The sequence below is a fragment of the Dermacentor albipictus genome, chromosome 3, assembly GCF_038994185.2.
Source record: "Dermacentor albipictus isolate Rhodes 1998 colony chromosome 3, USDA_Dalb.pri_finalv2, whole genome shotgun sequence".
Lineage (NCBI taxonomy): Eukaryota > Metazoa > Arthropoda > Arachnida > Ixodida > Ixodidae > Dermacentor > Dermacentor albipictus.
In genome coordinates this window covers 71,777,418-71,791,145 of record NC_091823.1, presented here as the reverse complement: position 1 = coordinate 71,791,145, position 13,728 = coordinate 71,777,418, and the positions used below count along the sequence as shown (strand labels likewise).

Genomic DNA, 13,728 nt, shown 5'->3' with positions numbered 1-13,728 from the left:
TATTGAAATCGTTTACAACCAAACTTTGTTATATTGAGGTTCAAAATACATGATGTCCAGGGAGTTACAACTCCCGGTCCCAATGTGGGAGTAGACCGCTCTATGGGACCTTGCGCCCCGTAGCTCGCAGGACCTAGCATTAAAGTTATTCCATCCACCATGTGATCTAGCGCACACAAGGGAAGGGGGATAAGTAAAGGGCAGGTTGGCACGCACCTCCTTTCTTAGTGCAGCTGTGGCTGCGCATGGCTGTCAGCATGGCTGAGCACATATGCAGCCTGCGTGTCCTGTCTTGGAGGTAATCTGCCCCATGTGCAAAGGCTGGGCGAGTTGAGATGGCGTGGCATCGTGCACTGTCTTCCCATGCATTTATGCCGGAGGTTGCGTAATTTCGATTTCCAGAGATGCGTTGAGGCAAGAGGCAGAAGGAGCATCTACTCCATGCTGCAAGAGCTCTACATAGTAGTGTTGTCCCACTCCAGGTGACACTATCAGCCACAGAAGTGCAGTGGACGCGAAAGCAGGCTCTTCATATTGCCGATGTGAAGATATCATCAACGCAGCACGAAACCATATCTTTATTCTCAGACTCTCAAATTTTAAAAAATAATCTTTTTTTCTCATTCAAATTTGTCTTTTCTAATTGCCCGATAATTCAAAAATATTGCAGCCCCTTCCACTTAAGAAAAATCTATCAGCGACTGTACTTATTTGTATAAAAGATTGAATTTCAATATAATGAACTTTCAATATAACAAAGCAAATTGCCAATTGTTACCAACTTCGTTATATTGAGGTTTAACTGTAACTGCGTTTACTGTTCTTCAGTAATTGCCAATGCTGCAAATCAGCAACAAATGTATTAATTCACATACACAGTCTACGACAACAGCTTCAAAGCCACACCATGAGAAACAGGTGTGGCACAACAACACTGAGGTGAACAAAAGCTACAGTCCATCTTGCGGGAACAGTCATCTCTCACATCCCTTGACTTAAGTCTTCCGTGCATAGCTCTTACATCTGCTGACATTCAGCTTCCCCGTGTGACATACATGCGATGATGTAAGTCAGCATTGTAGGTGCATAGATACGAATAGAGGTGGCATGATTGTGCTAGTGCAAGCACCACCTGACAGTGCAGATAACAAAGGCAGGTGAGGAATTTGTTTCTTGCTCTTTCAAATTTTTACATGTCTTCATAACTTTTTACAAAGACTGTGCTTTTGGTTATTGCCACACTTGCTAAGTGATTGTTAGCAATGACAAAAAGAAACAGTGATGTTATAGTGTGAAAACAAGATATGAGTAGTTTTCAATCCACATATGGAGAAAAGGTTGAACATTACCTTGCTCAAGAATGGCCACAGTGAAACGGCAAAAACCAGCAGCACTGTTCCAGCCAACCTTAAGAAATGGATGGGTTGAAACCTCCAAAGCAAAGATTGAGGAGCTGAAAAAAATGTGCTGCTATATTAAGGTGCCACCTGATGAGCCTCTAGAAACATACAGAATACAGGAAAAGAATAATTTTACAGAAGGATATTTTTCTTTAATGTTACTTTGCTACTCTCAGGAGCTATAACATCAAAAAGAAGGTCAAAGAGAATGCAATGAAATGTTCCCCATGGTACAAATAAAACAGCATGCAGCTCAATGGTTAAAAGCAGTGGTGGTTAACAATGTAGAGGATGCAAAAGACATGCCCCAAACTCAATAGCTCGACCACACTCCAAACAATGCCTATTAAAACAACTTTATGTATTAATTTGCACTTTCACAAATAATGTAAGAATCAGTTCCACGCTTATGAGAAAGCGTTAGCCCAAATTCAGCCTTAATGTTCCCATTCAAGTACATTTGAAAGGTAGGTTGTACTCTGGGTACTGATCATTTATGCCAAAATTACATATAAAGGTAGCCTATCATTGCTATGCTAATAAATTTTGAAGTAATGCATCACCTCTGCACCTAGTGCCTCACACATGTTCCTGTGGTTATTTAACATGCACTGAAGGTACAGAACACAAGTGCTTTTGCAGCATACCACCCCTATATGAATGTGGCCACAGAGGCCAGGAATTGAATCCTCGACTTCACGCATAGCAGGACAACACCATAGCCATTTAGCCATTGTGGAGGGTCTACACGAAGCATACAGGCCCGGGAAATGCAGCATATGGGTAATGACTTAAAATTATTAAAAAGCTCCTAAAGCTGCCCCTTAAAAGCTCGCCGTAGTAAGCTGTACAGGCTGGGTCAGGGTAGCAGTTGAACAAGATGCTGCAGCATGAACATAATACTTACCTTTTCCATGGGACTGTGCAAAACAGTAGTTTCTCAAGAGGTACACGAAAAATACTGGAGCTACATACAAATAGATGTGCTTCAGATTAAGCAGAATGGTGAACCACAATGTGGCTTCAACACAGCGCCCCTAGAAAAAAAAAAACATATATGTAGGTGTTAGCCTATATAGGCGCTTAAGCGCATTCTGTTTTGGTGAAAGCAATGTCATTTTCGAAAAGAGTACAGCTGAGGTAAGCAGATTTTTGTTTTTTTCAGCAGCACATTTTTCATACTACAGGACATCACAAATTGTGAAATAATGACTTATTAGACATTTATATGACAAAAATTTATTAGGTCAGGCTTTAATTATTACTTCAGCTTACATGTCAAAATTTTAAATATCAGTGCTAAAGGTATGTGGACTTTGTACAAATGTCGAGGATCTAATTTTGAAGATCATAATCAGCCTATTTTCATGTCAACTGCAGGACGAAGGCCTGTTCAAGCAATCACCTCTACTTTGTGCTAGTTGATTCCAACTAGTGCCTGCAAATTTCCTAATTTTATCACCCCACCTCATTTTCTGTCGTCCTCAAATGTGCTTCCCTTCCCTCTGTGCCCATTCTGCAACTCCAATCGGCCCCTGGTGATATTTAGGAGATATTCATACCCACAAGCTGTCATAAAATGCATTGGTGTTCCACACAGTTTTGTCACGCAATTTCTAAGGAAAGCCTCATGAATGGGTCTTGTATTCACCCAGCTTCAACCTGCATGAGGCCAGCAACACTTCATAAATTAAACAAGTATAAGTGCACTTACCTGATTTCACTTAAATTTCTGCAGAAGAAAATGCAATATTTTTTGGTGTCTTCTCTATCCTATGTCCTTTGAAAAATTTCACGGAACATATTCAGTTATAGTTTGTTCAGACTTTTGACATATATATATATATATATATATATATATATATATATATATATATATATATATATATATATATATATATATATATATATATATATATATATGGTCTAAATTATTTTTGTGTAATGCAGTTTAAAGGTAACCGATGATATATCATTCTTTGTTTACTCCTCTCAGGCATACCTGAAAGAGGCGGGCTGTAGCAAGCAGGAGGATTCCATGAAGGAAACCATTGTACTGGAAGTGTACATGATCAACGAGCAGCAGTCCAGGGTTCCAAAGAAACAACATTGAGACCACAGTGGTCTTGTCCAGCCAGGGGTCATCATGCTTCGAAGAGCGGTCTCCCTTTTTAGGCGAAATGAGCCCTCGCCATCTGAAATCATCAAGCAAATGTACAGCTATTAGAAATAATGACTGTTCTCAACTTCTACAATATCTTGATGGCAATAAGCGCAACCACCCAAAGAACCCACTGTGCTTTACATGACTGCGACCACAGGTTTGATACCACCATGAGCATGAGCTCATCGTTTGCTCTCTTGGTTTGTGCCCACTTACAATAAGACATTTCGGTTGGTTTGACAACATGACCCTTTTGTTTCTATTCCCTTTCAGTCCTGAAAACAACTGCATCAATTTGCTGATTTAGTGTATGCAGGTGCTGCTCAAGCCAATCTCCTAAAACGTGAAAGGTATAAATTTGGAATAGGATTGAAGTGCAATCAATCAATTTCTCACGACCCGAGGTAAATATTTCTCCGTTTATCATGGTGCACTGGAACATGAGAGAAAGAGAATGCTGAAGTTATCTGTATTTATATTCCGCTTTGGAGTAGCTTTTTCCCCCTCATCAGTCTGCTGATTGACTTTATTAAAATTTGTTGATGCATTTTTTTTTTCATGTGCTGTGGAAATGACAACAGTTTGGAGGCAGAATTTTTTAAAGCACCAGCAGCAAAGAGACAAACACACACACACACACAGGAAAATAAAAGACAACATAAATGCTCGTGTTGCCTGCTTCTCTTGCTGCTCTTTCATTTTATATCACTTTCACTCTTTTAACAGATAACACTTGTGTGCAGTGCATCTGCAGTGTAGTCCCCACAGACACCTTGGACTCTCTTAACGAACTATGACGGCCCACAAACCAGAGTTTGGGAAACATATGTATAAGGATGCATCCAAACGGGTGAACCTTGATGCCCATTTCATTATGTACACTGCAGACTACAGCCCACCTAAGTAACTTGAGCACGTCCTGACATCGCAAAAAGAGAGATTGATCTGGTGCAAGACTGGTCAAATTTAACCATAGAAGGCCACGTGTACACTCTGTTTATTTGTAAGAATCTATTCTTCTGTGTTAGACACTAGAGAAGCAATCACAAAATTTATGTTGTACGACCAAAATATACAAGAGGCACCACAAGACATGTAGCTCTGACCTTGTAAAACGATGCAGTGCCAATAACTGATGAATTCGTTCAACTGTGGGATACATAAAGCTTATATTGGTGCGGTCAACACATGTGAGGTTTTAGAGGTCAACACATGTGAGACCATTTAGAAACTGTAAATTGCGAATTTCGGACTGCAGGAGGCATTTTGAGAGTACTTACACCCAAACGGCGTAAATAAGAAACAGGTCGGATACGATAACAGTGAGCCTTTGAAAGTAGATGGTTGCAGAGCTGGCATAACTGAGGTTAGCTATTTCTAGCATCCTGGGATCCACGAGTCGGGCGGCCAGGGACAACACGTATTCAAACCAGGCGAACAATGGTGGGTAATCCAGCGTCCATTCGGATGTGTTCTGCACACGAAAAACAAATGTAATGTACATACGTTCACAGCCTGAATAGTTGTAAACAGAGCTGAGAATTTTAGTCTGATGTATAGCAAATAACTGCATGTTCTTAACTATTCCAGCAGACATTTGACAGTGCAGAAGTGGCATAACCGCGCTACAAGATACGCTTCAATGACTAAACGTCACAAAATTTGAGTACCTCGAAGTACCATTTCGATGATGGCAGGGAGTGAGTGATTGCCAACCAGTTTCGGTGTACCTCGAAGTCCGTGGATCGGCTGGAAGTGAAATGTTATAATTACCACCTTTGAAGAAAAAGCGCTAGCCAGATTATCATTCGGCTTCAAGTATTCAGCACGAGAAATGTGCCCGGCTTTGGTCATAAAAGTGACCAGTAATTTGATTTATAAAGTCAGACACGAATGCAGTTCGTGGTTCTTACTAGGCAGTTATGAACAGCAACTTGATGCAAGTCACTGACACAGCGATACTTAGGAAACTGCTGGACATCGTGGCTGGCGAATACGACAACACACAGTCAGCTGCACACGTGTTTCCAGCTGATGCAGACAACAAGTTTACGAAAGCATCCCATCCGTTCGCGCGTCAACGAGAAAAGCAGTAGATAGGTAACCAGAACAGAGACGCCGCCAAATTCTGACAATGATAACCGCATTAATGTTGTGACGCTGCAAACGTTAGTGCTTTTAGCACTTAGTGTAAATTTTTAATAAGTTATAAGCTACTTCTGTCCATAAATATTATTATTTATAATTTTAATATGTTTACTGTAATATGTGTATTGTATTACCTAGTCTCAATTACTTGCACATTAACTCAATTATGGCGCGCACCAGTGTGCGCTATCGCCTTTACCGCCTGCGTTCGAATGCGGCTTCTCAGTCGCAGATGCACCCAGCCGCACACTTGAATGCACAACAAGAGTTACTTACTATGTCAAATATTTGCTAGCCAGTTGCGAACCGTAGCCGTCTTGCTCCATGCCAATGCCATAGCCATGAATGGTGCGTGCGCATGAGCTACCGCATGGATGAACATACGTAGTATACAAACATTAATAATTTCGTTTCAATTTCTAGCGTCATCGCTTGCCCACCTCGCAGTAGTGAGCGTGCTAATTGTGCGTTCTGTGAAATGTCTGTGTACCACGACGAAGTTGAGATTGAAGACTTTGAATACGACGAGGAACTGGAGACTTATTTCTATCCGTGCCCATGTGGGGACAGGTTCGAGATAACTAAGGTCAGAAGTATTTATACGTGTTGCTTAAATTTTACAACTAGAAATGCGAGTCATTCGTGTGAAACGATCTGGTAACAAATATGCAAGAATTTTAAATGTCTAGTTTGTCGGGCGTTGGAGATTATGAGGAGAATGGGTGATGAGGAATCATAGGCACATTGCGAAGGCATTCAATGAATGAAGCTAGCGACCTTAACAATCTTGCCTCCTCTTTCCCCTGATTTTTCCTTCTGTTTTGTGGTTATGTCGTTGAAACAGTTCGTGACACCTTGAAGTGACGCGTTCAGATGACCACAAATTTTTGTGCCTGTCATTGTCAGGAGGACCTGCTGAATGGTGAAGAGGTGGCCACATGTCCCAGCTGCTCCTTGCTAGTGAAAGTGATATACAACCAGGTAATAACAACATGAACTTTGACACGAATCACACATCATCAGTGAAGCAGTTCTCACAGACTCAAATAATGGACATTGATTGATTTTCAAGGTTGTGAGCACTAGTGCATCAATATAATTAGAGGAAATCAAATACATTTCCAAGCTACATCACCCGCTCATCTGAAATGTAAAATCCTGGCTCGTAATACAGATTGTCGAAGTCTCAGCTTGGCAGGAGTTATTTGAGATGATTGTCACCGTGTTCGTTAGTGTCTTTGACTCCTCGTATTTGGCTTATGTGCATGTATGTGGTTTCTTCTATTTGCCTCTTGCATTTCGTTAGGCATTTTCAGCTTCTCAATTTGGACCTTTATGTTGCAGGAGGACTTCATTCGGGAAAAAGACACACTAGCCAAAGAAGAACCAGCCAAGCTTCAAGCAACCAATTAAGGAGGTGCCTTGACAACCATCACTACTGCTGCCTGCTTAATTTCCAGAATTTACTGTTCAGATACAACTACAAGGCTTCTAAATGGAGGGTTTATCCAAAGCTTGGATATGAAATACGTGTGATTCTTTGTTATTGTACATATTTTGTCCATAATTACAAGTACAAAAGAAGATAAAGATTGTTGTGGCTTGATTGGTCTCATACACTGCATTCACACAAGAGAGAAAGTGCACATGGTTGTAAATAGGTAGTAACAGTTAATTTTAGATTGCATGTTATGTTTCTTTGGACGAAGTGAGTATGACAAAATTGCAGCACTTGCCCAACACTTGTGTCCCAGCTGCAGACATCTTGTCAAAATGTTCTTTCCAGTCCACCACCTATGAAGGCTCATTGCAAAACATAAAGTGTGCATTATAGTGCCCCGACTATGCTAGTTGCTTTTTGACAAGTACTAAGGATGCTTCATATCTACTGCCTGTTGCCCCCTTTATAATCTGCTCCTGCTTATTCCCGACTGCAGTCTTAATGTACAGGTGTGGCCACTGCCGGTGCCTAGCAAAATTTTGCAGTGCGGGCGCAATCAAAGTGATAGGCAAAGCACCCAGCACGTCATCTGCTATGGTTCCTCTCCTTACCGCATGCACTCGCGGCCCTGAGAATGAAAGTGCTGCATAAGCAAAATGTATTCAGGCACACAAAATGTGGAAGTAACTGTAGCAGACAATGCATCTATTGTTCAATGGAGTTCTGCAGCCCTGCCACAGGATGCCACGGCCTCACTAGCAGTAGCCACATCTGTACTGCTGCACTTCCGCTGCAAGTGTCACGTGGCTTGTCCCTAGTAGCTTCTTTTTTCTCTTCTTCACAATCATTGCCCTTTACTTAACTTTCATGGAAGTGTGAAGGTGTTGGAGGCACAAAAAGTGAAGCAAGAGTTGTTCTTTAAGTACCTTGTGGGGCAATTTATCAAGAAATTTAACTTGCTAATGCCATGTGTATCATCAACCTTTATTTTTTGCTGTGGAGCTTGTTTAAAATGTTACCGACATAATTATTTTCAACAAAGCATCCCTTAAGTAAGTGACACTGCGAAGGGTGACAATTTCACTCAGCTCTGTCTATTTGCCGCAGCTTGCATACATATTGGCAGCACAAACTCTAGTGAACACTGTGAAGTACAGTGCCTGAAGTAAGGGACCGAACACATAAAATATGCAGCACTTTGCGTCTTATCTGTGCTCGTCTCTTGTCTGTTCACCTATTGTGCATAATCAAAGAGTGAAATGAAACGGACAGCACTATCTGCTTGGAGCTGTTATTGAAAGGCTCGTTTGGTAGCACACACCCATTGAAAAGTATATTAAAGGCCAATTGCTATCGAGGCTATTTTGGCAAAGCTGCAAAGTTGATAGTCAGATTTTCTTACTAACAGCATTTATATAGCACCTGTTCAGATGTACACATCTGGTGGTAAGCAGATATCTCAGCACATCACCTCAGAGGGCGTTGCCTAATCTCCGAGGACGTACTGAGAGGATCCACCATTTCTCAGTGTTGTGCATCATTTCTGGCAACCATTCATGGGAGCATTTTTTTTCCATCATTTTTCGGTAACAAATATAAATTATAAATTGTGGGGTTTTTACAAGCCAAAAGCACGACCTGATTATGAGGCACGCCATAGCGTGGGCTCCAGAATAATTTAGACCTCCAGAGGTCTATGAAATGTGACACATGCACTCATGTTTCATACTTAAATTTTTGCACAGAAACCGCTCCATCTCCTGTGGTGATGCTCGACTGTCGTACGTCTCCTGATGATGTTTCTTCCGCATGGCTCTCGCATCTCCTGTAATCGGGGCTTGCCCGCGTAGCCAGGCACTGCCAGTGGCAGGTGTAGGTGCAGATTAGTATGAGATGGCGCAAGCGTTGTGCTCCAAACACCACGTAACGGCGGGGTTACTCGGGAGCAAAAGAGTAGCCTGTTCCTCTTTGGCTCAGCGTCGGCTAGTTGCGTGGACGTTACACACGCATGCCAGCCATTCGTACGACCATCCTGCGAAAGGCTTAGGAGCAGGACACTGGAATGGATGAACACGATCGTTCGAATGCGCCACCACTCACATAACCGTACGCACCAACGATTGTGAACATATTCGTTCACAATCTAGTTGCGGCGAGTTGGACTTCCTAGATTTGTCGCACGCCCCTCGGCAAGTCATATCGGTAATAATTCAGCTGTCTAGATTAGTATATAAATGACGAAATAAATGCCCTTGTGATTGTCTGCACTACTTTGTTGTCGTTCCTTTGACCCAAGAGCACATTTGAAACCCCACAGTCCACATTATCTGAAACTATCCTTCTTACGCAACCCAAAATTTCATTGCAATTAGCCTTTAATTAACACCACATACCCAGACAAAAGTAGAGGAACATTTATTAGGTGCCATCAGTATAATGACTTTGTCGCACTGGTGCGGCAGAACTGGGGTGGCTAGCTTCCCTTAGGCTTCATCTGGTTGCTGCGATCGCCTCGACACCGGGGGCAGTACCACCTGCCCTTGGGCTTTGTGGTGAGCATAACGCAGGAGAAGTGGAACCATTCGATGCTGCACTCCTCGTTGTCACAACAGATCATTTCTCCAAAGGAGACCTGTTCACAGAGGCAGTAGGTGGGCTCATCGGGGTCAATGGGCGGTTCGGCCGGTGAAGGCACACCACCGCCACCCCTCTGCTGGTGACCCTGCTGTCCCTGCTGGTGCCCTTGCTGGTGGCCAGCCGAGTTCGAGGCTCCCCGGCGCCGCTTTTTCTTCGGCTGCCGCCGGCCACACGTTGGATGTGGCACGGGGGTCTGCTCGTCGTCGTGGCCTCGCTGGCGACGTGACCGCTTGGCCTCCCGCGTCTCGGGTTCGTGGTCAAGATTGCGGTAGTCCTGGTCGAGCTGGCGCACCTTGTTCTCGATTAGGTCCTGGATCTGCTGCAATAGCTGCAACTTGTCATCCCCGAGCTCCTGTGACTTGATGAGCGAATGCTGTATCTGCAGCATCACCTTCTTGCGTCCAACATCCAAGTCGCGCCTGCCCAGCAGGCCTTTCTGCTGCTCCAGCTCTGCCAGCACTTCTGCGTGTCAGGCAGGAAAAAATAAAGGACAAATGAAAGTGTGCATTCAGGCTGTTGATGGTACAGTAAAACTTTAATATAAAATCTAAAATGTGTTTCACTGATATCGGCATGTAACAAATATACGCTTACAATGAATATCAGATATAATGAATCTATTTTCGTGTTGCAAGGTGATGCACCGCAACCAGATCATGATTAATGGTACAGCCATACTGTACGTAACACACCACAGATTCCTAGGAGTGATGATTAACCTGAACTTGTCCTGGTCTAAGTAAGTGTCGATGATGACGTTCAAATTAAGCAGCTTCACATACATGCTTAAATATATAGCAAGCATGAAACGAGGCCCATCAGAGACGTCACTGCTCCAGCTATATGAATCGCGCTTTGAAGGCTACCTACGATACAGTTTACCGATTATTACAAACATTCGCCCCTCCTGCCTATGTACACTGGAGAGCTTACAAGCTCAAGCACTGAGAACATGCCTTGGTCTGCCATGCTGCACTTCAACAAAGGGCGGGGTTACTATTGTGGCTTTCTATTGACGATTCACATTCTACATCCACACAGCACTTTCTCGGAATCTCTTTCGCATCATGAGAGCGTCCTTCCCTCAGGCTTCACTAAAGCAAAAGGAGCAGCCGTACCAACGCGGACTTTGTCAAGACCTGTGGTGAACTTATCCATTCCCAGAGTCTGGAGAAAATCATGTATACCCTCATGTGGACTTAAACAACTTACTATAATCCATATATCTGAAGAATATGCCATTTCCATACATATATTTACTGGTGTGTTGGTGTCAACAATCACTTCAACCATGGCAATCATAATACTGAATATGAAGACCAGCAAGCACTTCCATTTCGAGCGCCAAATTACATCAACAGCCGCAAAGAGTGTTGCCACTCGGGAGGCAATTTGTTATATATCGATGGAGCTGCATCAGACTTGGACTATATTTTCCGATGCCAAGCCAGCACTGAAGTGATCAATTCTGCACTTAGACGAGGACCTTACTATGTCCTTGCTCAAGTGGTGATCAAATCACACAGTGTTGCCCTAATAGCTGGCCATTGCATAAGGCTTCAATGGATTCTGGGACACTGTGGCTTACACGGAAATAAGCTCGCCGAGCCAGAGGCAAAGATGGTACATGTTAATGCCACACTGGTGTCCATCCAGTTTTTATGACGAGATACTAATGCCCTAGTGTAAAGACTTCTGCACTATAATACCGCAGTATATTTGGCCTCACCAAGTCATCATCATCACCACCTTCATCAACTCGACCCAGAGATGAAAATACGGATACCACCCACCATGAAAAGGTGCAATGCAAGCTTGCTGCACAGATTACAATTAGGTGTGGCCTTCACCTGACACTACCTGCATCTTACCGGTCGGGCAGACAAATGCACCTCTTGCGCATGTGCCCGCACTTTGATGCACAGGGAAAATCGCTGACAGACATCTTGTCAAAATTTGCCGTTGCACCATTGACTGAAAAGGTTTTATTGGGACCTTTGCCTGAGCCTCGTCATCAACCTGATAGTTTGAAGACTCTCAAGAAATTTTTGTATGAGAGCAGACTGGGCATGAGACTTCGAAGAGTCTTGGAGTGTGCAAAATTTTTATCCCCATCTTTATCCTCATAATCAACGTATTCTCTATCCTTTTTTTCTACACCGATTCCCTTTCCTCCAATGCCGAGTAGCAGGTCATAACATTGATTCAAGCTGACCTCTCAGCTTTTTTCTCATAATAAATAGCTCTCTCTCTCTGTTTTCAAGTAAGACGTGACTGCGTTATAAGAAGGTTTGACTGTACTTTGTCCAGATGAAGTGCTTTGCAGTTTGTCCGCCGAGATCTGGAACGAAAAGGTGTGGCCATGTGTGTCAGCAATAGTGGCAGGGATGTTTTAAAGCATTCAAAAGTCTTTCACTGGTGCATTTGTTTGACTCTGTCACACACAGCAGCTCCGCTGTTAAATGCACGCATTTTGCATGTGGCACAGCATAGTGTGGTCTGTCCTGTTTGCGCAAGCAGAAGTGGTACAGATGTTTCCCATTTCTTAGAGGTTTTATTTTATATGAACATGACGGTGCTGATTGCAGCAGCAATGGCAAATGACCAAGCTGCAATAGAGTGCATACTAAAGTGCACACGCAGAAAATACGTTATTATAATAAAGGAGCATGAGCAAAGAAACAGTTGTACAGTACACGGTGGAGAATGGCTACTTTTCGTGCTTTCGCTAAAGCGTAACGATAAATCGGGGCTCGTGTAGAAAGCAACTGTCGCGGTTGTCACGTGAAATGCACAAATGCAACTGCCTTGAGCGGGAAAGAAACGACAATGCCATTGACATTGTTGGGAATAGGCTGAAATGTCTGTTCGCCAAGTAGCACTGCTTCCAACTCGGCACTTAATAAGGACGAGAAGTTAGGTTAAAAAAAAAATGCACTAACGGTAGATCCCGAATGAAAGCACCGAGTTCGTGGCACAGTCTTGGTTGCGAAAGACGAATTCCATCCATAACGTCCCACACATCCTACACATGCACGAACTTGCATATGATCGAGCACCCGCTGGGAGTGAAGAATTGGTGGACCAACGGGATTTCAACAGGTGATAAAATGCCTTCTCCAACAGCGTACACTATGTGCTACCGTTTCCGTGACAGCGCGATGTTGTCATAAACAGGAAAATCCTGCCTTTTTTCGTACGCGGTTGCGCATTCTCTACGCCAAGCGTGTGCACATCATGAGCACGCAACAAAGCAGTCCGCTCAGTGTGAAGAACAGCTTAACATTCATGCCTCAATCGCCGGCCAAGTGACGTTAGTCTGCACCACGACTGTAAATAAATATGATAACGCACCTTGGTACTTGACGTCCAGCTCCCTGAGCTGGCTGAGATTTCTCTGCACATCGTCGGGCAGATTTTCCACGCAATCCAGGTAGTCTTCGATGTAAGCAGCTGAATACAAGGCCTCTACAGCGGCCTGATTCAGTGCTACATCCCACGAGCTGCCTTCCTTGGACGTAATGTTGAATGCTTCGGGGAACCAGCTTGAAGAAACACGTACTGACGCCGAGCCGTCGCTATGATCGAGCTCAGCTGCAATTACTTACAGCGGGTAATGCCTGCTTTTCATTCATGCCTCGGCTTACATAAAACGCGTATTTCGTTAAAAAAAAAAAACGCTATCGGCTACGGTGCTGAAGCGAAAATGTAAAACTGAAAGCGAGTTCTCATGGATGAGCAACCGCACAACAACCGAACTGACTGACCAAACCACGCCACTGTAACCTGGTGGGCTTGGCTTGACTTGTCTCAGCCCAATGTGCTTGACAAAATAACATACCAAAAAAATTTAAAAATTTCGCGAACAAAAAAAATTTTTGGCGGTAAATATTGAGTAAGTCGCCAGAGGCCGCGCGATCAAAAACGATGATTTCAGC

The 13,728-nt window shown here is 43.3% G+C and overlaps 3 protein-coding genes across 3 annotated transcripts in view; 1 reads left to right on the top strand and 2 right to left on the bottom strand.

Moving 5' to 3' along the window:
* xit (ALG6/ALG8 family glucosyltransferase xit) overlaps positions 1–5,669 on the bottom strand; it is a 33,598-nt gene extending 27,929 nt beyond the window's left edge. Inside the window, exons 1-6 of the mRNA XM_065430188.2 lie at positions 5,478–5,669; positions 5,235–5,313; positions 4,845–5,038; positions 3,403–3,595; positions 2,308–2,437; positions 1,350–1,453 (exon numbers count right to left, since the gene is read on the bottom strand). Coding sequence (XP_065286260.1) covers positions 1,350–1,453; positions 2,308–2,437; positions 3,403–3,595; positions 4,845–5,038; positions 5,235–5,313; positions 5,478–5,545 — 768 coding nt within the window. The 5' untranslated portion in view covers positions 5,546–5,669. The remainder of the gene's footprint in view (positions 1–1,349; positions 1,454–2,307; positions 2,438–3,402; positions 3,596–4,844; positions 5,039–5,234; positions 5,314–5,477) is intronic.
* Positions 5,670–6,066: 397 nt separating this feature from the next.
* Positions 6,067–7,318, top strand: Dph3 (Diphthamide biosynthesis 3). Its single transcript, XM_065430190.1, has 3 exons — positions 6,067–6,298; positions 6,619–6,693; positions 7,057–7,318. Exons 1-3 carry the CDS (start codon positions 6,191–6,193, stop codon positions 7,123–7,125), a joined length of 252 nt encoding a protein of 83 aa, XP_065286262.1. The 5' UTR covers positions 6,067–6,190; the 3' UTR covers positions 7,126–7,318.
* Positions 7,319–9,553: 2,235 nt separating this feature from the next.
* LOC135900665 (inhibitor of growth protein 2-like) lies at positions 9,554–13,609 on the bottom strand. Its single transcript, XM_065430189.2, has 2 exons — positions 13,145–13,609; positions 9,554–10,252 (listed from the first exon to the last, which is right to left on the bottom strand). The coding sequence occupies exon 2, from the start codon at positions 10,176–10,178 to the stop codon at positions 9,627–9,629; it is 552 nt and encodes a 183-aa protein (XP_065286261.1). The 5' UTR covers positions 10,179–10,252; positions 13,145–13,609; the 3' UTR covers positions 9,554–9,626.
* Positions 13,610–13,728: the final 119 nt, after the last annotated feature.